Source organism: Amphiura filiformis, chromosome 11 (assembly GCF_039555335.1).
Source record: "Amphiura filiformis chromosome 11, Afil_fr2py, whole genome shotgun sequence".
In the NCBI taxonomy this organism is placed as follows: Eukaryota; Metazoa; Echinodermata; class Ophiuroidea; order Amphilepidida; family Amphiuridae; genus Amphiura; species Amphiura filiformis.
Window position 1 is genome coordinate 45,991,851 of NC_092638.1, and position 27,063 is coordinate 46,018,913.

General features: G+C 35.9%; 1 protein-coding gene across 1 annotated transcript; it reads right to left on the bottom strand.

Moving 5' to 3' along the window:
- Positions 1–1,433: 1,433 nt before the first annotated feature.
- LOC140163720 (steroid 17-alpha-hydroxylase/17,20 lyase-like) lies at positions 1,434–25,353 on the bottom strand. The gene is made up of 10 exons (XM_072187035.1): positions 25,236–25,353; positions 24,301–24,507; positions 20,017–20,190; positions 18,952–19,045; positions 18,397–18,555; positions 15,614–15,822; positions 7,262–7,387; positions 6,303–6,539; positions 2,002–2,100; positions 1,434–1,651 (listed from the first exon to the last, which is right to left on the bottom strand). Exons 1-10 carry the CDS (start codon positions 25,351–25,353, stop codon positions 1,434–1,436), a joined length of 1,641 nt encoding a protein of 546 aa, XP_072043136.1.
- Positions 25,354–27,063: the final 1,710 nt, after the last annotated feature.

Sequence of the window (27,063 nt, forward strand, 5' to 3'; positions counted from 1 at the left end):
CGGAAAGCGGAAAAAAAAAATCACGGAATCGGAGGTACAACACAAAAAAAAACGACATTTTTGTATGACGTGACAAAAATTGTTAAAAGATAAGAGAAATAAATGTTAAAACAATCTTCAGATGTGTGTGTCAATTTTTATGATAATACCAAAATAAAGGTATATTACCAATTAAAGGCATGAACCCCCTAAAAAAAAAAAAAAAACGTAACAGTCGACCTATTATCGTGAGAATATTCCAATTAAAGCATATTGATCGCGATATTGAACACTTTATAGTGACATTATTATGATTCATAATCATTGTTTATATATTTTAAGCTTTATTCATAAAACATGGATTTACCAATTTTACAACACGGATTACAACACGGAAAATGGATTTTAGAAAACGGTAAACTTCGGACTCTAGATTAAGGTCATGTCTTGTGTATGGGGATGTCAAATGAAATAGCCCATATTCACGTTTAGGAAATCAAAATTAAGTCTTGTAAATCTGTATTGCTTGAATTGTTTCGAATCGTGCAGACTTTTAACCACTAAACTCCAACAAATATGGCCACAGGGCCAGTTTCTAAAAACTAGTTAAAGGAGTATTTTGTGATCCTAGCACCCACTTTTTATGACATTTTTCAGTATAGATATTCACGAAAAAAGCTTATTCCCAAAATTTCAGTTGATTTTGATTTTGCGTTTGCGAGTTATGCATGATTATGTGTATTACACTGCTCCATAGACAATGTGTTGTAATTTCGCTCTGGTATACCTGAACAAATTCAAATTTCATGATATCTTTGCCAAACGAAATAATCTGCAAGAAATTTTTTGTATATAAACATTTTGTAGCCATAGCTTTCCAATGATATAAAAATCTCAACTTTTTTTTTGAGGAAAGTGGGGGGATGATCACGAAATGCCCTTTTAAATGAACCATTGAATTCCAACAAATGTGGCCATGTTGGGCCAGTTTCTCAAAGCTAGGCCAGAGGCAAGCCCACTCAAAGTAGGCCATTGGGCTTAAGACCAAATTGTATATAAGTTAATCCGTCTAAATAATCAAACATGTTAATTTATCAAAATGAAAATTCCCCCCCCAAAAAATCAACCTCATTACATTGTGTATTGATATAGAATTGGGTGCACAGGTAAACGCAACACCTACGCTAGCTGCGTGTTTCAAAATACATGACTGGTTCGGTGTTTGAGTGAATTTACATTTACGTGAGCATACTGACTTTATTGATGCGTGCAGTAACAAAATCCAAATAATTTTCGCAGCTTATAAGCTGAATGTATAGGGCTAGCCAAGAGGCTTATGCAGCCTTGCCTATAGCCTAGCTTTCAGAAACAGGCCCTATGTCTCCATATCCTAGCTTTGAGAAACTGGCCCTATGTCTCCATGCCACTACCATACCATTTGGCTCCTCATACATTCAACATTTTTTAACTGCAATAATTTGGAAAGCTTTTGGTCGACGAAAAGCGAAGTCTGTCAAGTCTGCTTGAATAACAGTATCTTCCTCCAGTCCCGGTGCTTTTGATAGTGTGTAGTGTTGTATAAGCCAACTAAAAAGCAGGAAGATTTCAGCTGAGAATGGAAGAAAACTGTTTGGATGTTGTACAATCCTCCCTGCATCATCTAAAAAATGCTCTGCAAAATAGACAATTAAAATAAAGGTATTATGAATTACATAATAAATAAATAATTTGTAATGAAAATCGTCAAATCCAAAAGTATTTCGGTATAAAGATGTTAAACATACCTCAAAGACGTTTTGTACTGCAACGAATAGTCAGAAACATTTCATAGCAGTGTTGAACACTGGTAATAGTTCCCACATTGAAAGATATAATCAGCCTGTCACGTGATCAGGGGCATAATTACTAAGGTTAGGGAGGGTTCAGAAATATTTCTGGGGGGGCAAGAGTTCTGACTGGGGGCATTTTCCCCCATGCCCCCCAGGTGGCGCCGCCACTGTAAGTTATCTTGTAGATACATACCAGGTTTAAATTGAAATGCGTCCTGCCACTCGTTTTCATCATGATGTAGTCCCCAGTGGTTCACAAAAACCCATGTGCCATGTGGGATGGAGTATCCACCTAAAAGAATACAAGTGATTGATCTAATTAAAACTGGATTTGATATTGAACATAAATATTTACAAGCCCGGCGTCAAACGTCGGCGTTTGTGCTGTCTCTTCTCAATTCTTACAAGCCGACGACGAACGTCGGCTTGTTCTGTCTCTTCCCAATTCTTCTTTCTTCTGGCAACCTCGTGACATTTTGCGTGACTTGCCACGTTTCGCCCTAGCTCTCTTATGCTTCGACAGATTTCAACCATACTTGAGCCAAATGACCACTGGACTAGGCCAAACCTTCCATTTGACTTTGACCTTGCTGTGACCTTTGACCTAGCTATAATGGTCAAAAATGTGATTTCACAAAAAATGCTACTCCTTCCACAAATTTCATGCGATGAGAACATGGTTATATCATGTGACTTGAATTTAGTAGGTGTCTATAGGGTGTGCTCAGATAAGGGGTCAAAGGTTATTAAGGAGTTATTTCCGGTCAAAGTCTAAAAAATATTCAAAAAATCACTGTCTTTACAAATTACATAGCAGAGAGTCGCCATTAGCACACATGCATCGCTACTAGCCAGGGTCTTTAGGATACCTACAGTTTTGGGGTCAAAGGTCATTAAGGGGTTACTTCCGGTCAAAAACCAAAATTATCAAAAATGTTCAAAAAAAATTTGTCTCAAAATGTAGACAGACCAGAGTAATATAACCATCATACATGAATCAGTGTTACCTGATGTATGCATGGTATTTTTATTTTGGGGGTCAAAGGTCATTAAGGGGTCACTTCCTGTTTTTAGCTAAATAACTTTAAGAATTTTTATCTCAACAACTAAACATAGTAGAATTTTTTAATTAAAATTGGAACAATGCATTTTGTCGGTGTACATAAGGTTTTTTTTTCATTGAGGTCAAAGGTCATTAAGGGGGTCAAAAGGTCAATCAAAAATTTAAAAAAATCAAAATCCATGTTTAAGTTCCGATTAAGCTGAAATTCACCAGGAATATTTCTTATGACATCCTAAGCACAATGCAAGAGCAGTTGACCCCATCCGTAACCCAGGGGTCAAGTTATAGGGTCAAATTGCGGCTTGTATTCAGCGCCTGTTGACTCTAGTTTCTTCTTTCTTTCTTCTTTCTTTCTTCTGGCAACCGCAATCAACTGCATGTAGCTCCAAGAGATTGACAGATTTCAACCAAAGTTGACCCAAATGACCATTGGGCTAGGCCAAACCTTCCATTTGACTTTGACCTCGCTGTGACCTTTGACCTAGCTATACTGGTCAAAAATGTGATTTCACAAAAAAATGCTACTCCTTCCACAAATTTCATGCGATGGGGACATGGTTATATCATGTGACTCGACTTTAGTCGGTGTCTATAGGGTGTGCTCAGATAAGAGGTCAAAGGTCATTAAGGGGTCATTTCGGTCAAAGTCTAAAAATATTCAAAAAATCACTGTCTTTACAAATTACATAGCAGAGAGTCGCGATTAGCACACATGCATCGCTACTAGCCAGGGTCTTTAGGATGCCTACAGTTTTGGGGTCAAAGGTCATTAAGGGGTTACTTCCGGTCAAAAACCAAAATTATCAAAAATGTTCAAAAAAATTGTATCTCAAAATGTAAACAGACCAGAGTAATATAACCATCATACATGTCTTTTCTTTCTTTTGGCAAAACAAAGCACATTTATTTGCTCAGAGGCAAAGCTAGTATGTATTAGATGTATTAATCAGATACAACTTTACGTTACATGTTGTTGATTTTTGAGTGTCACAAAAGTGTCACAAAAAGTGGACCAGAGTAACACTTCCAGTTTGAGTCCATAGTAAAAATGGCAAATTTTTGCTTACTTCTAACTCTGTGACAGGCAGTGTTTTCTCATCCTAACTCAAGTTAAACATGAGTTTTTGTCAAATCCTAACTCAAACATGAGTTTTTGTCAAATCCTAACTCAAACATGAGTTTTTGTCAAATCCTAATTCAAACATGAGTTTTTGTCAAATCCTAACTCAAACATGAGTTTTTTCAAACTATACTTTTTCTGAATCCTTATGGCCTGGGGATCACAATGGTGTAAGTTTAAAACAAATTTGAGTACTGTATTTGACCTAATTAGCTAGTATGTATTAAATGTATTAATCAGATACAACTTTACGTAACATGTTGTTGATTTGTGAGTGTCACAAAATGTGGACCAGTGTAACAATTTCAGTTTGAGTCCATAGTAAAAATGGCAAATTTTTGCTTACTTCTAACTCTGTAAGTAACCCATCATAAGGTGACAGGTAGTTTTTTCTCATCCGAACTCGAACATGAGTTTTTGTCAAATCCTAACTCAAACATGAGTTTTTGTCAAATCCTAACTGAAACATGAGTTTTTGTCAAATTCTAACTCAAACATGAGTTTTTGTCAAATCCTAACTCCAACATGAGTTTTTGTCAAATCCTAACTCAAACATGAGTTTTTGTCAAATCCTAACTGAAACATGAGTTTTTGTCAAATTCTAACTCAAATATGAGTTTTTGTCAAATCCTAATTCAAACATGAGTTTTTGTCAAATCCTAACTCACTAAACTTGAGTTTTTGTCAAATCCTAACTCAAACATGAGTTTTTGTCAAATCCTAACTCAAACATGAGTTTTTGTCAAATCCTAACTCAAACATGAGTTTTTGTCAAATCCTAACTCAAACATGAGTTTTTGTCAAATCTAACTAACATGAGTTTTTGTCAAATCCTAACTCAAACATGAGTTTTTGTCAAATCCTAACTCAAACATGAGTTTTTGTCAAATCCTAACTCAAACATGAGTTTTTGTCAAATCTGAACTCAAACATATAAGTTTTTGTCAAACTTTACTTTTTCTGAATCCTTATGGCCTGGGAATCACAATGGTGTGAGTTTAAAACACATTTGAGTACTGTAATTGCCCTAATTAGCTAGTATGTATTAAATGTATTAATCAGATACAACTTTACATAACATGTTATTGATTTGCAGCGAGTGTCATAAAAGTGTCACAGAGTGTGGACCAGTGTAACATTAATTTCAGTTTGTGTACTTAGTAAAAATCGCAAATATTTGCTTAACTCTGTAAGTAACCCATCATAAAGTGACAGGTAGTTTTTTCAAACTATACTTTTTCTGAATCCTTATGGCCTGGGGATCACAATGGTGCGAGTTTAAAACAAATTTGAATACTGTATGTATTAAATGTATTAATCAGATACAACTTTACGTCACATGTTGTTGATTTGCTGCGAGTGTCACAAAAGTGTCACATCCTAACTCAAACATGAGTTTTTGTCAAATCCTAACTCAAACGTGAGTTTTTGTCATATCCTAACTCAAACATGAGTTTTTTCAAACTATACTTTTTCTGAATCCTTATGGCCTGGTGATCACAATGGTGCGAGTTTAAAACAAATTTGAATACTGTAATTGACCTAATAGTATGTATTAAATGTATTAATCAGATATTCAACTTGACGTTACATGTTGTTGATTTGCTGCGAGTGTCACAAAAGTGTCACAAAATGTGGACCAGTGTAACATTAATTTCAGTTTGTGTACTTAGTAAAAATCGAAAATATTTGCTTAACTCTGTAAGTAACCCATCATAAAGTGACAGGTAGTTTTTTCTCATCCTAACTCAAACATGAGTTCTTGTTAAATCCTAACTCAAACATGAGTTTTTGTCAAATCCTAACTCAAACATGTTTTGTCAAATCCTAACTCAAACATGCATTTTTGTCAAATCCTAACTCAAACAAGAGTTTTTGTCAAACTATACTTTTTCTGAATCCATATGGCCTGGGGATCACAATGGTGCGAGTTTTAAACACATTTGGGCACTGTAATAGAGGTAGTCATTGTGATGTCAATGCTGCCATCTTGTGAGTACGCCGGCGTGCCTTGTTGCCAAGATCACCACATTGACGCTTGACTGAAGAGGTGCGTCACATGCTGCGACTTCTGCGTAATGTCTAATGCATGACATGCAGAACGGCATCGCAGTACCCACAAGATGGCTGGAAAAGGCTGACAGCCTAGCACCAGGGGCACTTATTAAAATGAAGAAAAGCCAAAAAACTACTTGGTCAAATATGGCAACTTCAAAATGATTTGCACATAGTACATGTGAACTTGAATCTTCTAACTATGGAATCTCAAAATTTACCCCCTAGATGTCATCTTGCCCCTACATACACTTACTCACTAATGTGTCTCTGGTTGTAGCATGTATCACTCCCAGAGGCACAAGTGATCCACAGCGAAATATTTCCATGATTGTGGCTTCTGTGTAGGGCATCATGTCACGATCATTCAGTGATGGGTGGCGATTGCCGATCACTTGCTGGATCTCTTGGGAAACTCTGGTTTGTACCTCTGGATACTCCGCCATATATGCAATGGCCCAGCGTAAAGTGGTGACTGTTGTGTCTGAACCAGCTACAGGGATGAAACAAAGATTGATCAATTCAATCAATCAAATAATAATAATTCAATAGATCCACAAGTCAACATCTTAAAGTGTCGATTTTGGCAAATGGTAATGAAACTTTTCTCAACCAAACTTAATTAACTCTCTTCACGCGGGTGTCGACTGCAGACGACATGTTTCAAAAAATTTTTTAAATTCAAAAATTTCAGAAATGTACATTTTCATGACCATATTTGGAATCAGCATGACAAATGCATTAAAATGAGTACAAACAAGCCTAGTATTGGTTCAGTAGTTCTTAAGATAGCTCTTGATATTTTGAGAAAAATTGCAAAACTTCAACTTTTTCCGTTGAAGCGCATGGCTAGCACGCAGAGCATTAATCAAACCTTCTCCATGTGTCACAATCAACCAGTCCACAACCACAATTACTTTGATTTCCCTCATTTTTCTTTTAAGGTAAGCATAGAAATTACACCTGTTTCACAAGACCTAGAGTAAAATTGCAAATCTTCATTTTTGTGTTATGTCCATTGTCCAGGTTCACAATCTCTTTCGAATTTATGATATATAACTTGCCAGGGTCGCTCCATTACTTAAATGTTCAAAAGTAAGTATGTCAAAGAAAAATTCTAATGTTTTCTATTATATTCGATGAACCATATCTCATTTTCTTCCCTAGTGACTTTCCGCTCTTTTTGTGGAAGCAGTCTCATATGGGGCAACTTACCGCTGAATACATCAGACAAAGTTTGCACTATATGAGTGTCAGTCAATACATGTGCTCTCTCTGTTTCTTCCGAGGCAGTTTGGTGTTGTTCCTTCAGTAAGCAATCAATTAGATCCTTGACATTATCTGTTTTAAAATGAAACAGTATAATTATGAATATTAACTATCTAAGGTTGAAATATAATCACAAGGTGAGAGAGGAATTTTTCTATAGTGTATCTCATCTCAAGTTGAGAGTAACGCCATGTTGGATTTCGCATTGGCAGCTTCGAATCAGCACGTTTACGCGGTTGTGTCACCACGATACGAACAAAATGCCCTTCTATGCATGTGTATACGCACTGCGGGATTAACCTAGTGTGCACAAGTTGAATCTGCCACTGTGAAATCCAAGAGAGCATTACTCCCAACTTGAGATGAGATACATTATATGGCCAAACCATCTTCTTTGTCAATGCATGAATCATGATAACTGATTATAGTCGCAACTACTTACAAGAAAAATACAGCACTAATTTTGGGGGATTTAAAAAATATTATCAAGTTATGCCAAATAAAACATAGTGTAAATTCTAGTACAATGGCCCCGAAAAACAAGCAGCGAGGTCAATCAACTCGTAGTGCGCGGAATGACCGCGGGCAAAACTGTGAATATGTACCATCGGATTCTGCGTCGGGATCTGATGAAGATGGAGATGGCGGTTTTGAACAATTTGTTAGAAAGAAACTAATGGAAATATGTGTTGGCCAGAAGAAGCTGGAAGCAGACCTTGAAAGATCTATTGAGTTTAATAGCTCAAGAATTTTGGAGTTGGAAACTTTCAAAAAATCGCAAACAGACACCGTTAACAAGCTACAACAAGAAGTTGACTCCTTGAAAGAGAAAGTCAACAAACAAGAAAGATTCTCACGGAGGAACAATTTTAGGATTGTAGCAGTTGACAGCCGTGAAGGTGAGAACTGTGTTAGAATTGTTAAAGGTATGCTGACAAATAAGGTCGGATGGAAGAGTACTCCGAATGTTGAGAGAGCACACAGAGATGGACGAGAACAAGATGGCCGACCACCTCATATCTTGGTCAAAATGCTCTCTTACCAGGACAAACTACTCATAATGAAGAAGTCCAGAGAATGTCTGAAAGATTCAGCGTGGTTTATTGTTGATGATCTAACTCTGGATGATCTGCAGGAAAAACGCAAGTGGAAAGACGAGGTGAAACAGCTGTATGATAGCGGTACAAAACTGAGATTTATCGCCGGAAAATGGCGGAGGAGTGACGGCCAGATTTACAACTTTGATGCAGAACAAACCCGGGAATGAATTTTCCTAGGAACTTTTCTCACGGAATATCATTGGCTTCAATGTGTTTTTGTTTCTGTGACTTTTGCCGCTTTTCGGAGACTGAATGAAGACAGTACCGGTACTATGGAACATAAATATGGAATAATTATAACTTTTCGCGATGTGACTGTAAATTATCCACGTTCGCTATCTGTACAGCGCGCGGACTGTACTTCGATTTGACGAGAACTTTTCCTGTAAAAGAAGACCTTTTAAAATGGATTCTTAAACGGATTTATACTACTTTCTTCGTTAACAAGTCGCGGTAAGACTATATTGTTGTGTTCCAGTTTAAATTCATATTTATGTTGTCAATGATGCGAGTAAATCTTCGGACTTTTATACCAAGAGACAGTGTTAGAAATTTTTTCTAACCTTTGCTACACTGATAAATTGACTTTTGATATATCATGTATTGAGAGAAATACTTTTCTAATTATAATATGTAATGTCTTGAACATATTTCTTTTGCCATTAAAATATTGGGTTGCTTGGTTTTACCATATAATGCACTGGGTGAGAATTTTTAATATGGCTGTGGTTTGCCACGGTTTTTTTTCCCCGGTTGTCGCCAGTGCAGCGTGTTTTAGCTACACCTGCACGCACGGTCGGTATACAGTCAAGGGTGCGGGCTGGGCCCTTGGCTTGGCCATGCCCATGAGCTCCCATGTTGTTGCCATCTCACCGAGTGCAATACTTTATGGAATTTCCATACTTTATTTGATGCTTTATATTTATGCTGTTGTTTTTTATTTTTTGATATGATTTGAGCGGGTTTTGTTTGTTTTTCCCTTCCTCAAGTTTCAGATACGGCAAGTTCGTGCGCGCACGTATCTGGTTTTTCTAAAATACCTTTTTTTATTATTATTATTTTTTGGTCTGCTTATTTTTGTCAATCAGGTCTATACATTTTTTAGCTAATCTTTTTTACTGCTTTCGTTCTCGTAATACCATGAATCATGTATTCGCAATTTTTCACCTGTGCATGTACATTGTGCACAACTGTGATCCCTGTGTGCCCTTTCGGTATGCTTCTTCCCATGTTCAGTCTCTTTTGTTTAGAAGTGATGATCAACGTCCCTGGGGCTGCGTGAGGGATTCACAGTTGTGGTTTTTTTTGTGTGATGAGTATCATAGCCACGATAACAGGTGCGTTGTCTTCTGCATAAATTACATGAATAACAGGTGGGAGGTTGTTGATCTGGGCCGTGGTTGCGAGACTCAGTGCTTTAGTCAGATTTACATAAACGATTTTAGCAATTATCCTTCAATATTTTTTTTAGACCCGATTGGCAAGTGTAGTGATCGATCGCATGAAATTACCCGCTTTTTCGGGTATAACCAGTCTGTTCCATCATATCTGGTTTATAGGCCAAGGCCTATTTTGAGTAACTTTGGCATATTTGCCTTTCAGAAGTATTATGGTTGCATAAATGTGTGTATAAACAATATGAATTCTTTAAATGATATCTATAAACATGGTAACACTTATAAACATGATAATGTTTCAATATTATATCAACAATATTATAATTATGTCAAATACGTGTATGTTATGCTGTACAATAGAGTTCCCTTTCATGAACCAATTATATATGTATTGGTGTGGTATTCACAAGTTTTGACTCTTTTGCCGGTCTGGTGAAATACAATCTTTTCCCCTTTAATGTGCACTATTCCTTCAAACGTACTTTGTGTTTTGATGTTTGCAAACTATTTTTTTTTAAATGAGTAATCCACGTGGGGTTAGTTTTTATTCAATGAATGTTAGAGGTTTGGGGATCGTGTCAAACGTGTTCAAGTTTTTCTTGGCTTAAAAATAGACCTGCTGAAATATTTTTGCTTCAGGAAACTCACTCTAGTTTTAATTTTGAGCAGGAATGGAAAGATGATTGGGGTAATGCAAATGTTTTATTCTCTCATGGCACCTCCAATAGTAGAGGAGTTTGTATTCTTTTTAAAAACTCTTGCAATTTTGATTTGGTTAAAACTTACCATGATGAGGATGGTAGATTTATTATTTTGGACATTACTTTAAATAACCAAAAGATTACTGTTATTAATGTTTATGGTCCAAACAAAGATGATCCTCTTTTCTTTGAAAGTATCCATAGAAAGATGAATGACTTTGATTGTGAGTCAATTGTTTGGGGTGGGGATTTCAACTGTGTTCTTGATGTTATGATGGATAAAAAAGGGGGAAGGGCGCAAACACATTGTAATTCACGTAAATATATTAATGATATTATTACTGCATATGATTTAGTTGATATTTGGAGAAGGAAAAATCCTAATGTGTATAAGTATACTTGGCACTCTAATAGTAATCCTCCTGTATATTGTCGTCTAGACTTTTTCCTTGTATCGTTTAATTTATTGTCTCAGATTGATAACTGTAGTATTTCTACTGGTTTTAAAAATGACCACTCATCAGTTGATATTAACATTGTAACATCTAATGCAGCTCGTGGACGTGGGTTCTGGAAGTTTAATACTTCACTTTTGCATGACATAAATTATGTCAATTCTGTGAAACGCTGGATTGATGACATTGTCAAAAATGATGATAATAAAGATCTGAATCGAATTTGCTTTGGGATTATTTAAAATGTCATATTAGATCAATGACAATGAAATATTCTGCAAAACTTTCCAGGGAGCGCATAAAACTCTTGAAGCTAGATTGGTCAATAAGATCAATAATCTTGAAGAAAAATATAGTTCTGACCCATGTGATAATCTTTTAAATACTATTAATGAGTGTAAATCTGAGCTTGAAGACATGTATAAGATTAAAGCTGAGGGTTCAATTATTAGATCAAGAGCAAACTGGATTGAGCATGGCGAGAGAAATTCAAAATATTTCATTAATTTAGAAAGGAGGAATCAAAGACAGAAAACAATCTCTAAATTGTATAGCAGTGACTCCAATCAATCAATTACAGATCCCAAGGGAATTTTAGATGAAGAAAAGAAATATTATCAGAATCTCTATAGTTCATGTAACCCTCCTGATTTTAATTATGATGATCTTTTTGATAATAATGATAATATTCCCAAGTTGAATGATGACATGCAAAAACAATGTGAGGGTCAGGTGACCAGAAAGGAATGTCTTGATGCTTTAAAAACAATGCCTAATAACAAAACACCAGGTACAGATGGTTTTCCCCCTGAGTTTTATAAATTGTTTTTTAATGATCTAGGTGACATTTTAATTAAAAGTTATAATTATTCTTTTCAGAATGGAAACCTTTCTGTTGATCAGTGCAGAGGCATTATTAATTTAATACCTAAGAAAGACAAAGACCCATCTTTTTTAAAAAATTGTCGCCCAATTTCTCTTTTAAACACAGACTACAAAATCATCACAAAAATTATTGCTCTTCGTTTGAAACAGGTTCTTCCCAATATCATTCATAATGATCAAACAGGTTTTCTAAAAGGACGCTATATTGGTGAAAATATTAGGCTTGCTCTTGATACAATTGAGTATCTGAATGATAATAACTTGTCAGGGCTAATGTTTTTAATTGATTTCGAAAAAGCGTTCGATAAATTAGAATGGTCTTTCCTGTTTAAAACTCTTAAATTTTTTAATTTCGGTCAAGATCTTATAAGATGGGTCCAAGTTTTCTATTCAAATATTTCGCGTCTTGTGTAACAAATAATGGTCATGGATCCACCTTTTTTCCATTATTATGCGGTCTTCGTCAGGGATGCCCGCTTAGCCCTCTCTTATATATTATTTGTAGTGAAATCCTGAACTGTATGATCAGGAATGATAATATTGTGAAAGGTATTAAAATTGTTGATAAGGATATTCTTGTAAGTGCATATGCTGATGACACTACGATTTTTATTAGGGATGTTGATTCATTAAAACAGATTATTTGTATCCTCAAGAAATTTCAATCATTTTCAGGTCTTAAAATTAATTTTGATAAATCTGAGCTTTTGGCTCTTGGCTCTTTTAAGTAGAAACCCTCCCAATGTTAGTGATATTGATCTGTCATACACCATTCAGCCTGTTAGACTTTTAGGAGTACTTTTTGATTCTAATCTAAATAATACTTTTGAGTTAAACTTTAGCCCAAATTAAAAAAAAAAAAAACTCAAAGAGATTCTTAGAATTTGGTCTATGAGAGATCTCACTCCAATTGGCAAAATTACCATTCTTAAATCTCTTGCTCTCTCACAGCTTATTTTCCTTTTTTGGTTCTCCCAAATCCGCCTGATGCATTTGTTAAGGAATTGAATTCTATTATTTTCAAATTTGTTTGGTCAAACAAACCTGATAAAATTAGAAGAAGTACTATTATTGGGAACTACGAGCAAGGCGGTCTTAAGATGATTCATGTTCCATCCATTATTAACGGTCTCAAAATTGCTTGGGTGAAACGTCTTCTGGATACGAATGATAGTAGTTGGAAGTATTTTTATAGACACCATTTACAGAATTTAGGTGGTAATCTCATTTGGGAGTGTAATGTAAAACCTTCTGCTAGATGTATTAATCGTATTAAAAGTAATTTTATTAAAGATGTTGTAAATGCATGGTGTTTTACGACTTATGATCCTCCTGCATATAATTTTAGACATCAAATTCTCTGGAATAATTCTTCTATTATTATCAATGGTAGCACTATTTATAGGCATGTATGGTGCAGTAAAGGGATTAAATTTTTGGAAGATATTTTAGATGATGATGGGGAATTTTTAGCCTTGTCACGCTTAAAAGATAAGTTTAATTTGAAGTGTAACTTTTGGACTACTATTCACTTATTTATGCCATTCCAAATAAATGGAAAAGAAGTGTCAAGAGGGGGGAGGACAATGATAATATTAATTCATCTCAGGAGGAGATGCTAGCCAGAATTACGAAGACTGTTAAAGTGTGTAAAACCATTAGTGATATCTGTATTAGTAAGCTCTTCAAACCACCAATCGCTGAGGAGAAATGGTCGTATATCTTTGATAATATTGATTTGAATTGGTGTGATATTTATCAAATTCCATTGTCCTCCTCCCGATCGACCCAACTTAGATATTTCCAATTTAAAATTCTTCATAGGTACCTTGGTACCAATAATAATATGTTTAAATTTGGTTATGTTGATTCCAATTTGTGTTATTTTTGTAAACATGAAGTTGAGACTATACAGCATCTCTTTTGGGAATGTAATGTTGTAAGAAATTTCTGGAATGATGTTCAAAATCAAATCATAAAAAAACAGGTTTACCTGGACATGAAGAGTGTTTTGTTAGGTATTCTTGACCCAGATGTGTCCAAATTCAACTTCCTTGTTCTTCATGGGAAAAAATTCATTTATGATGTGAAATATAAACAAGGTTCTCTAAATATTTCTTATTTTATTAGGAGGCTTAAGAAGACAGCAAAGGTAGAAAAAAGCATGTCATGTGCTGCAAAAAGGTTAAATGAATGGCATAAGCGTTGGAAGTCCATTTTGTAAAATAATTATAATTGTATACCGTATCATGTTTATTGAGTACAAATGCATTGTTGTTTATACATATCACATATCATAATGTTTTCTATGATTATATTATTCATGCTACGTTGTATGTAACCTGCTGATAAAATAAAAGCACGGTGTACCTGGTGTATACTGTGGAAAGATAAAAAAAAACATAGCTCAACCCTAATCATTCATTTAGTACTAACTGGAGATAAAAGAAAAAGTTCACTGTTTAACTAATTTCTTCCAAAAGAGCCAAAATCATGCATTTTCAGCATGTTTTCTGACAATCAAGTTAATTAAAGACTTGGAACAAGTCTAACCATTCAAAGTATATGCTGAAATTTTGCTCTAATTTTCACCTTTTTGTGTTACTTTAATTAAATGATTGGTTATAAAAATGAAACATGTCTTTTCCAAAAATTAAAATGCATAAACCGAAATTAGTCTTAGTACAAGTCTTTAGGCTTGATTGTCACACAATACGAAAAACCCTAAAAATGCATGTTTTTGGCCCCGGTTATTTCCAAAAATTGGCCAAATATTAAAATTTGACTTTTATTGCCAGTTAGGACTAACTACAGGATTTATCTATGTTTCATTTGACAAAACAGGATAATATTTTTTAATCCCCCAAAATAAGTGTTTTATTTTTTGGGAATGAGGGGTAGTCATGGCGCCCTAGATTTTTCCATGTCATGAGCCTATAGGCTAGCAAAATGGTATAATTAAATGCACTTTTCAACAAGTTCATTTCAGCAAAAAAATTAAACAAGACAACAAAAAGAAAATTGAGTTTCTTGCTTGATCACCATCATCATCATTCGATCTTTCTATGTACTTTGATTTACGGCCAAGGAAGCTATATAAACTACCTCATTGAAACATGATATCTATGACCCCCTTGTCGCAAAATGAATTCATCAATTTGGCATGCATAAAAATGTTTGTTTGTCATAAATAAAGAAAATTATGAGGCCCAATTAGTTAGCTTTTTCTTTTCATTGTCTTTCTTCAGAAATAAAAAGTCATTGTGCTACTGGGCATTTCTATGAAGAAAATTACCAAAATAACACAGAATCAAAACCCGGAACAAGTCGCCAGGCATGTTTTTGAGTTATAGGCCTTTGAAGATGACATTTCCATATAAAATAACAAATTTTGGAATTCTTAGTTTCATGGTATATTGGTATTTGACTGTGGGACTAAGTGGACTTCCAAATCCTTGAAAGTACTTATTAGAAGAGATTTATTTCAAATAACAGTTGGAACTATGATAATCCCCATCCAATCCTAAGTAAGGCAGGAAACTAATTAGCCCATTACTCAGAATAGCAATTTGAAAAAAATATCAAGGTATCATTTCCAACATTCACATTTTGTATTCAAGTATTTATGCTATTTAATATAATTTTGGTACCATTTTAAAGCTTATTATCAAATGCTTACATTTATATTCAAATCATGAAATGTCAAAAATATCAAGCAAACATATTTGTATGCCTAAACAAGTATCCTACCTAGAAATACCTGTGTCAAAGTTCACTTTATGTTCACCCAGCTCTTCTTGAAATGGACGAAAGAATTTCTCCATAAATTTGATAACCTTTTTATACCCCGGCGTTTTGACACCTTGCAATACAGGTATGACATCTGCTGCGATCCCCTTGCTGAATTCCTTCGCCTGTTCATCGTATAAATCCATCCATAGCTGCAACTTTGGGTCATCAAATCCATAGCTGTTATAATCAGAAATGAAAAGGAGATGCAATAGGCTATTCCAGTTGAAATCCATACACCCCCTATGGAAGTCATGATTTTAATTTCCCACACAGGGGGTGTAGATTTCAAATGGAATGGTCACCCATTCAGGTAACCCCATTTGAAATTCACTCCTTATGTGGAAGATTACGGTCATGTGTTCCACAGGGTGTATGGATTTTAATTGGAATAGCCCAATTTTCAGAATATTAAAGGTGGGTGACCTGATTGACAGCCATGTTCCCCATTCTTTGCCCCATCAAAATAATGAGATAATATCGCTCATTCTACAAAATCCGGTGCCAATCCACTAAAAAAATTGAAAAAATAAAAGTTGTTCAAAAAGACCTGCTTTTTGTGTTTTTTAAGAGTAAATGTATCACTACTTTCAGATGTAAAAAATTGCCAACACCACTTGCGTATTTTTCTTTCAGGAAGTCATGATGTTTTTTAACACTAAAACTCAATGTAATGTGAGCTACGTTACCGACTACAAAATGGGCTGGTTTTACTCAATCCAAGGTCATAAAAAGCAAACTAATGATCACTTGAGTGAAATGTAAAACAGATTTCACCATCATAGAAGTTTTGAAGATGCGTAAATGAGTGTGTAACGTAGCTCACAGTAACATAGTTCACTGGTTTTTAATGTTTTTAATGTGATTTGCGAACGTTAGAACATTATGTCGGTTAATTCTAATATAAATGGGATTCGACCACTGGTAGCTTTCACATATTATTAGGAAGTACATGTAATACAAGTGCATACTATAGAATCCTGGTAACGTAGCTCACCAATCTTAACATGGTCGGTCGAAATTTCAATGTTTACAACACTTCTATGCCAAAAAGTGCTACAGCATCACGATTTTTATTGTGATTTTTAAAAACCTATGAGTGTTTCCTTTCAAAAACCGCAAATTACATTGATACCTCTGTTTTACTTCTTTCCAATAACGTGTGTTAAATAGGGGTAACGTAGCTCACAGCGTTTTGGTGGAAAGTGCAATTTATTTTAGAATTACACAAAGACGTTTTAATCACTAAAAAATAATGTTGATATAAACAATATGATGGTGCGTTATCTAATTTAAAAAAAACTAATATGTAAAGAAATCGCATTTATTCAAAGAAAATATTCAGGGTTAGATGTGACACTTGAGCAGTGGAAACGCATTTTTAGCGATTTTTGAGCCTTTGCAAGGGTTAATCGGGCTGAAGAAAGCATTTAAAGTATGGAAAACTATATATGTCCGTGTAGATCTCGTTGAGTTCTACCAGAAAAACAACATATTTGATGCCCTAAATGCTTGACAAAGTGTTTGTGGACCAAAGAATGGAAAAAAGGCTATTGGCACCGAATTTTGTAGAATGAGCGATATGGCTTCTGAAGAAAGCTTCAAATAAACTCAAAATAAGTTTGGACATTTTTTTCAAGCATCTATATCTGAGCAGTGGTGTAGCCAAGGGGGGAGGGGCAGCTGTGAGAAAGCTTGTCCCCCTCTTGCCCCCCCCCACCCTTCGGAGGCCTTTTTGTAATTTTAAGCCCATTTTTTACCATTTTTGTTAAAGTTCTTCCCTGGAAAATTTGCCTTGTCCCCCCACTGAAAAAGTCCTGACTACGCCACTGTATCTGACATTATTTGTGACATGTTCATATCGTGTTGCATATCAATGGACAGCTATGTGATTTCCCTTTACAATTACACCGCATTTGTAACAATCGCCTTTTTCATGGCTGAGTACATGTTTTCTGAATGTAGTGGGTCTCAAACAGAATGTTTTTATCCCCCCCCCCCCCATTATTTCTCAATTACAAGAGAAGAGTCTGGTTAGTCAGTGGACAACTCCCCAACTGTCTCTGTGTGACACATATAAAATGAAAGCATCGACTACCCATGCTGACATTTCACTTTCCCGATGTCCAATCTTAAAGGGGGAGCGAGTTGGCGCAGCGGTAGTTCCCTCGCCTTGCACCACTGAGGTCCCGGGTTCAAGCCCCAGCACGGCCCAAGGACTCATGTGCACTTGGTTTATCCCGATTCCATGCTCGCTCTCGCAGGTTTTCTTCCTCCTGTATCGCAAAAATCGGTGATTAGTTGTTTGGTTAATAAAAAACTTCCTTCACCCAATGGAATTTGGGGAGCTGCACAGATAATGGGTGGATGTTACAATCTAAATGCGGATAGGTATGCGCCGTTTGGCAGCAACTGGCCTAGTTAATGCGATCTGATTGTGATGATTCACCATTACAGCGAAATTTGGGGAGCTGCACAGATAATGGGTGGATGTTACAATCTAAATGCGGATAGGTATGCGCCGTTTGGCAGCAACTGGCCTAGTTGATGCGATCTGATTGTGATGATTCACCATTACAGCGAAATTACAGCGCTTTGAGTCCTCAAAGATCTGGAGAAAGGCGCTTTATAAATCCAAGATTTATTTATTATTTATTTTATCTTATCTGTCCCCATTTTAATTCTGAAAAAAGAATGTTATATTTTTCATAGATCATGCAAATGCACTACATTAATCATTATCACTCAACTTACTCATGCCCAAAACACATGGTGGCCAGTATATTATAGATGGCAATTCTAACAGTGAGTTTGGGATCAAATGGTGAACCATCATGACTATCGATGACTTGAGCCATTTTGGGAACCATCGTGAATATCATGTCTTCCAACGCCTTCCCTGATGCAAAGTGTCTGTGCATACAAAAAAGATTGAATTTTGATTATTAGAGAATCATAATGGTTCTATCATGTTGTAATTTACCTCAAATTACTCCTAGCGATGAGAGTAACAATTTGGGATACATTACAACATTTATGATCTTCTATCGCTCATGGGAAGCTAAAAGGGAACATAATGGAGCCAATTCTAATTTAATAATTTGAGGTGTAACTGTAAGGATGCCTAAAAACCTTGGTTCCACATGTAGCAAAAGTTTGCAGTGCAGGACGATATATTAAAAAAACTGTATTCATCTTGCTATGGTGGTTAATCCTGTTACATCATCACTTCTTTTCACTATAGCTGTCATGCCTCACTGTATGGACTAAACACCATTTCATCTGAAAGTAGCATAAAATGTTACATACCGTATCGCCGAATGAGCCAACTTGCGATGTAGCTTCCATGCCTCACTGTATGGACTAAACACTATGTTTTTGTAGCCTTGAGTGAACAGTTTAACTAAAAAGACAATACAAAGATTATTGATGAGATACAAAGATATTTTCAGTCAGCAAGATTATTGTAACTTCATTGAGGTGTTCCAGTTGAAATCCTTACACCCCCTATGGAAAACATGACCTTAATCTCCCACACAGGGAGTGTGAATTTCAAATGGGGTTACCTGAATGGGTGATTCCATTTGAAATCTACACCCCCTACAAGATCAATATGTTTCCATAGGTGGTGTATGGATGTCAACTGGAATAGCCCAATGTGAGTGTACATGTGGGTTTGTGGTGGGGTGCATTATGTAATCACCTCCAAAAAGTGTGATACCCTGGACCTATATTCTAACCGGATAACAGGCGAAAGTCAGGAAAACACTCCCCTTTGCATTGTCTCAAACAGCTTCCCTATTGGGGTTTCACTTAGGAGAGCTTATGAGGGGAGGGGGGGTGTACATGTGCGCATGATGGTATGCAAATCTTTAATCTTGTCATCAAATTATGATCACAATTAAGGAGAGTACTAATATGTAGAAACACAATACCAACATTAATTTTCAGGAGCAGGGGGGCAGCCTGACAAAAAATTAAGGAGAAAAGTGCCCCTCTTGACAAAAAATTACAGAGAAAAATACCAGCGTTTACAAAAAATGAAAGAGAAAAGTTACCCTCTTGACAAAAAATAAAATAAAATCAGGAAGGCAAGATCCCACCAAAATTCACCCGACCATGGGACCAAAATAGTGTAAAATACCAAATATTTGCATGCTACGCGCACACATTGTCCCAATAAAGTCCTTTTTTGGAAGCTCAAAGACTTATCGGGGTCAAAATGATGCAACTGGGACATTTTTTTTCATCTTTGCTTTCGAAATTTATATTTTTCCCCCTCACCCCTGACCAAGAAATCTGGCTACGGCCCTGGTCTACCAGCAAAGTCTACAGGTCTTGATCTTCAACAGTGCTTCCATTATCACTTCTTACCTGAATAAATATCTGGTCTACCAGCAAAGTCTACAGATCTCTTCAACAGTGCTTCCTTTGTCATTTCTATGTTGCAGAGAACCACTTTCCATATCGGGCCAATTTTGACGGAGACAACCCCGCCGTATCGCTTCGCCAACTGGCTTAGGGTGACATGTGCCCCATGCTTGTTCACTAAACAAACAAACAAACAAACAAAATGATAATTTATTATTGGTGTGTGAAGCACAAGTAAGGAGTTAATTTTCACAATTTTTGGCACACCATTTTGAATTTTCGCCTCAGATCAAATATACAAAAAATATACAAAACCAACCCCCCCCCCCGGGTTTTTCAAACATTGTTGTGCATGTAACCCTCCTTGAAGCCTATTCCCACCCATGCACCAACCAATGTTGACAGGCCAGTATCACAGCATGATAGCCAGAATCAAATCAAATCAAATCAAATCAAATTCATTTATTTCCATATATAAAAATTGTACATCAAAACAAACAGCAAACAAAAAAGACAATATGGAGGAGTTGACCGGAAGGCCTGAATAAACCAACCCCCAAACAAAATTTGTTGCAAAAATAACAAGAACACAATCACATGAGACCTAACATGCAAGGCCAATAAGACAAGAGGACTGTGCCCCCAAAACAAATAAAAGAAAAAAAAGTTATTCATAAACTGAAATCATATTTCGTTTACGAAAATGTTTAAAGGATTTGCAAGTCTTTGTTTTTTTAGTTATACTATTCCAAAAAGTGGGTCCAGTAGCTCAGATAGAATGATCAGAGAATGTTTTTTTATTATTTGTCAAGTTGAGATCATTTACATGTCTTTATAGCCTTGTATGTCAGAGCGCTTTATAAAATAACCATTTTTTAATCAAGAAGGGGCAAGGGGGCGGTTGTCTCACTCGGTTCAGACTGGTAACGTAAACGTTCAGTTTGCTCAACCAACTGGTAACTTCATTTTGCCAGTTCACTACAATTACTTGCCCCACCAATACCAAATTCCTGGCTACGCCACTGTGACAGGCTCAACAATTAACGCAGTTGAAGATATGCGACTTCAAGCAACCCCAGGGGGATCACTCACATAAATGGTCTGTACGCATGCGTGACCAAAAAAACAAGTAAAAGGGGGTGTTTTTTTAGGCAAGGCAAGTTATATGCGCGTGACGCGTTTAGGGTCTAAAAAACAGTGATTTTCTGAAACTGGACAACTTGTTTAGGGTACCTTTTCAAATTTTTGGTAAATTATGAGTCCAAAAAGGGTACATTTGTTGCATTTTCACCAGCCAAAAACTCATTAGGGGTTAAATTTTACACTAAATTACCTTATTAAGGGGCTAAATTTGCTGGTAGGGTAAAACTCGTTTAGGGGGTGTTTGAAAATAATTTGGTCACGCATGTGTACACTGTCATATTTGAGTGGCCCCCCTGGGCAAGCAACATTGCACAAGGAGGCAGGGGTTGATTTTAATGCATGGTAGTAAAGTGTTTCCAGAGCTCCATGTAGCTCCATGTACTCTGCTTCAACTACTGACACAGAGTATACACAGCCAAGAAATTGACTGTCACAAGCATCCAAGGTTTGTCCAAACACACCAAAGTTTGTCACCTTGAAAGTTGTGCATTCCTTGCACATGATAAAAGTAGCCATTGCATAACAAAGGTTTCTGCTTAAGGTAGGAGCATCGGATAATAGGCCCATGCAGGAAAATAGCCACTATATCAAATCAGAATTATGTATCCATATCAAATATATAACCAATTTAAGAAAAGTCTTTACTCCACTTATTTTAATGTTTCATGAAAATTTAAACATTTCTTATGTTTTTTTTTTTTTTTTTAAAATTCCCTAATTTTTTCTACAAATAATTATTGCTAGCCTAGAGGGAATGTGATATGGGTTCCATAGTTTGTGGGGTGGTTAATAAGCCTAATATCTAAATTCTCTCGCCAGATTTTTTTAATAAAGTGTTTATTTTTTGAGAAAAATCATTTTTACTATTTTTAAATTAGGGAAATCTAGAAACACCCATAACTTAAAATAGAAACACTTTATTAAAAAAGCTGGCAGAAAAGTTTCTAAATTTAATAACCTTTCATATGACACCTTGTTTGTTAAAATTGGCCCTATGGTTAGCTCAGACAATAATTATGAAATTGGGTCATTCAGTGTTTCTAGATCAAATCAAGAAAATTTGAGCAAGTACTAACATTACCTTCAAATATCCCTTTATTACTGGCCAATATATAGGAAAAAAGTCACTAATACTATTTGGTAACATTTTTGTAATAAAAAGATCCAAAAAGCAGTTCTATAAAGGGGATAGAAAGGAGATAAAATAATATTTAAACATAGTATCCATTTTCAAACTTTTATCAATTTTAGTGAACGAGGCTTAGTGTCAAAACCACTTTATGTACAAAGTCAATGGGGTTTCCTAATGACAAAAAATGGCATAACTCAAAAACCCTTTGTTGGCAAAAATTCAAATTTGGCAGGCAAGTTTTGTTCACCCAACTACACATCCTGTATCATTTTAAACCAAATCTGTGCATGACACCGTAGCCGATGTTTCTACCTTAAAGGTTGGTCTTAAGGGCTGGGGTAATAATATTTGGACAGTATTTATTGTGGGACATGAGAGCACATCGGACATATCCAATTGCATTCTGAATACGAAGAATGTCCTGATGATATAAAATAATTTTGATTTTTGAAATTTGTGATATACACATTTTATGGCAAATGATTAAAAATTTATATTTTTGATATTTAACAGTCCTCTAAGTAAACTTTTTAAATCTAATGATATGTACTTAAACTGTATGTAGCTGGGATGAAAAGCCGACAATTTTGACCTTTCGTATTGAATTTGAAGATGTGGATTATTTTCCCCAAAAGACCTATTTTTTTGGTGTTTTGGGGAAAAAATCCATATCTTCAATACGAAAGGTCAAAATTTTCAATTGATCATCAGCTTTTAATCCCAACTACACACACTTTAACTTACATTAGATTTAGAAAGTTAACTTCGAGGACTGTTAAATATCAACAATTTTAAAAATATCAAATTTTAATAATCTGTCATAACATTTGTAATATCGCGAATTTCAAAAAATTTAAATTATTTGATATCAGAAGGACATTCCTCATATTCAGAATTCAATTCGACTGACTGACAAAAATGTGGAGCAAGTGCCCCCCTCCTCTCCTTTGTGCACACCACTGCTGTAACTGCCAAAGATTCTTTTAATCTTTTGTTATAGGTCCAGGACGTATGGGTAGATCATGGACTAGACTATAGTATTACACTCCCTGTAAACACTTACCATCTTAGAAGCTCTCAGAAAAGATTAGAAATTTGGGGTTTGCTCCTTGTACATTAAAGCCATAATGTGTGATTTGCTTCACAGCGACACCCTCAATTTTACTTGGATTTCTACTTTTTGCATATAATTATAATGCCCAGTGGTATACTAAAATACAACGTAAAAGACTAAGCCTGAAGTGCTTTAATAACAGTAAAATTTAACTTTTTGTATTAAAACCGGGTCGACCCGGTTATATTAAGAGTTCAGCGATCGAGTACTTGCTAATTAACATGTACCGTGGATGTCAGCTTGTATGTACACATGTTGAGCGCGATGCTCCATGCAGTTATGTACATGTAATACGATCGGCGAGCGTAGTACACGCATTGTAGGCATTGGAATGAATCGCAATTTTCTTCGTTATACCTCATTGTTTGGCTCAAAATTAAAAGGGGATAGTTAATGTGATCAGTGAAAACATAAATAGAGGATACTAGGATCACGAAATACTCCTTTAATATGTCATCTCAAAGTTGTTTATCATTGCTTTTATGCTTTATATCAGTGTTTGTAATTTACTATATGTTAAATACTCATGATTATAGTACAATATTATATTTAAATTGATTGATTCATTATATTTGTGTTTAAAAATTTTTGGCTACAGATCCTCGTTTTGTTTTTGTTCTGTTTTAATTTGTGTAATTTAATTATACAGGGGTGCAGCATTTACAGGCTTCGCTTATCGTTGTACCTCCTCCATCGTGTTGTACTTTTCATAATTATAGTATTTTGTTGTAATTTTTGATGGAAATAAAAATAAATCTGATTGATTTGATAAAAAAAAAAACATTTAAAAAAGAATCTATTCTATATGCAAATCACACGTTGCTTTAAACCCCCAAATAAGACAAATTAGACAATCACAGATCTTTACATTTTTATCTCTATATATACACATACTTACTGAATAAATTAATGTTGCCCAGGAATGGTAAAGGAATTGGTCCTGGTGGGAACCCTGGGGGTCGCTGAGTACTTATACATAAGCCAACCAACACACCAGTATGGCAATAATGGCACAGAGTATAGCCGAGGTACTGGTGTCTACCAAAATGAAGCTGTGATCCATTCTTGGTGTAAATATCACATGCTCCACACCAGCATTGAAAATCTGTAAATGGGTAAAATTATAATTTTTAAATTAAACAGAATGTGACATGATCTGAGACTGACCCACTCATCAGGACCAATGAATGACACAGTGGTTTTGCTCCCGGGGGCCACTTGTATTTGCTGTCGAAGATACGTAATTATCAGATTAACTACAGCAATAGATGAATACTATTTTTGAATAGATCGCCCTGCACTACAAGCAGGATGCACTCATCACCTGTGTATGTCTGCAATGATATCTTGAATACAATACTGCTCTTTTCAAAGATACTAATTCTTACAGGTGCGAGTGATCTTTGACATCTGGTTCAATGCATATAGGTACCGCATGAATGTTAGTAGGCAATCTATTCAAAACTACCCCATGACTATAATCCCAAACACTGTTTGTCAAACGGTGTGTCAAACAGTCAAAGTCTTAGCATCACCGAATAAAAGAGGGCTTAATTGCCTTAGGTGAAAATTCTCCTTCCTCCCAAAAAGTTCCTATATGGTCGGGAATCCTTCAATTAAGTTCAGTTTCATCACAGAATTTAATTGTAGAATTTCTTCTCGCCCCCATACACTGCTTAGCACATGCAGATATAAGTGGTAGTGTGTGTGCGATGTCCGTGGTTCGGAAGTCACGTAAAGCCGTTGGTCCCGTGTTCAGGAGGATTCATCCCTGTGCACGTTAAAGTGTCAGAGCTATTCGAAAAGAGAAGGGGGATCATCCCCGGTTCTGACATCTGCACTCAGTCCTAGGTTCCTGGACAAAGTTGGCGTTTAATACAGCTAAGTCTGGATATGCCGACTCAACGAAGAAGAAGAAGAAGAAGAGGAAGAAGAATGACAGACAAAACATGTATGCATTTTTACGATCTTAATTCACGTAAACACAAAGACAGTCACGTGCACTCTATGGACTATGGCGTGATTGTTAGGCATGCTTGATCAAATTCACAGCATACAAAGCACCTTAATTGTACTTGTAGGCGTTGACTGTTTGTGGTTATAGTCTGGACTCTGGACTCGGTGATTGTGATTTTCCTATCATATACCTCCATGGTTATGGTAAAAGTACCGTAACTAGCTAGCAAAACATAAATCAAAACTGATTTTCTAGACTCAATTGAGGAATTTTGAGAGACACTCCATTTAGACAAGGATGCCCAACTCCTGCAGGCAGATCTTGATAAGTTAACGGTTTGGGAAGACAAGTGGAAAATGCAGTTCCATCCAGACAAGTGTCAAGTTATCACCATCTCGCGTAAGAAGAATCTTATTACGAACAACTTCACCATGCATGGTCATCAATTAGAACATGTCAACTACATCAAATACCTCGGTCTTACTGTATCTCATGATCTTCGCTGGGATAAGCATGTTGATCGTGTTGTGGCTAAGGCAAATAACACCCTGAATTTCCTTCGTCGCAATTTGAATGTCAATAACCCCAAAGTCAAAGCCCAAGCCTTCAAGTCGCTAGTCCGTCCGCTGCTAGAGTATAGTTGCTCTGTCTGGGACCCTCATACTGCATGATCATCTCACCAAAAAACTTGAGATGGTCCAGCGACGTGCAGCAAGATTTACTTTAAACAAATATCGTCGCACCGACAGCGTAACTGCAATGCTCAAAACTCTATCATGGCCTACTCTGGCAGAAAGAAGACGGAATGCAAGACTCTCAATGTTCTACAAAATTCATCACAACCATGTTGCTGTTGATCCCAGTCAGTTTGTCACATTCAAAAACCTCACCACACCAACGGCGCGCTCTGAAAACACACTCGCTTACCACATACCACACTCCCGTACTGATTATCACCGAACCAGTTTCTTTCCTCGCACTATCCGGGAGTGGAATCTTCTACCAGAAACAGTCATCAAAGCACCTTCACCAGCAGCATTTAAAGAAGCCTAGTTAGACTAGTTAGCCCGCCGCACACACTCCGTGTCTGAGCCTTCATCAATGAAGTTGACACTATTTCGGAAGAAGAAGAAGAAGAAGAAGAAGAGACTGAGTTACAACTGAGCAAGCTGAACGCTTCAAATGTCCTACCTAGACTGAGAATTCACTGAATTTGACCCCTACTTTATCACACTTGTGTTTAATATAATAAACGTTTGTTCAATAAATTATTGTCTCAAGCATGTCAAGCTTTCATTTCCTATCTGGTTTTCTTTCACCTACCAAAATTTATTAATTTTTCTTCTGTATGAAAAAAGTAACGCATAGATGATGTAGTCTTTATAATTTTAAGCAGTGTGAAAATATATACAAAATCAAATGATAATGATAACTGAAATCTTATGAGGTAGGTAATAAAATAAAAAACAATTTTTAAATTTTTTAAACAATATTAAAGGCGAAATACTTATTTAATATGTTTTTTAATGTATAATGTTTAGTTTCTGTTAATAAAATATTACGCACAAACTACACGGTATATGATGTAAACACGATCGCAGGAGTAAAGAAGCGTAAACGTATTTTTGTAAAGCTCAAATTATTTTGGTAAATATCTTTCAAATTGACGTTCTTTTTTAAACTGTAGATTTCGCTTTTATCGAA

Coding starts and splice junctions, on each gene's coding strand:
- LOC140163720 (XM_072187035.1), bottom strand. CDS start 25,353: ATGTTTTGTCTGTCATTCTTCTTCCTCTTCTTCTTCTTCTTCTTCGTT. Junction 7,388..15,613: donor TAAAGTGAACTTTGACACAG/GTATTTCTAGGT, acceptor ATTTTAAAACAG/ATAATGTCAAGGATCTAATT. Junction 6,540..7,261: donor TTTGTCTGATGTATTCAGCG/GTAAGTTGCCCC, acceptor TCATCCCTGTAG/CTGGTTCAGACACAACAGTC.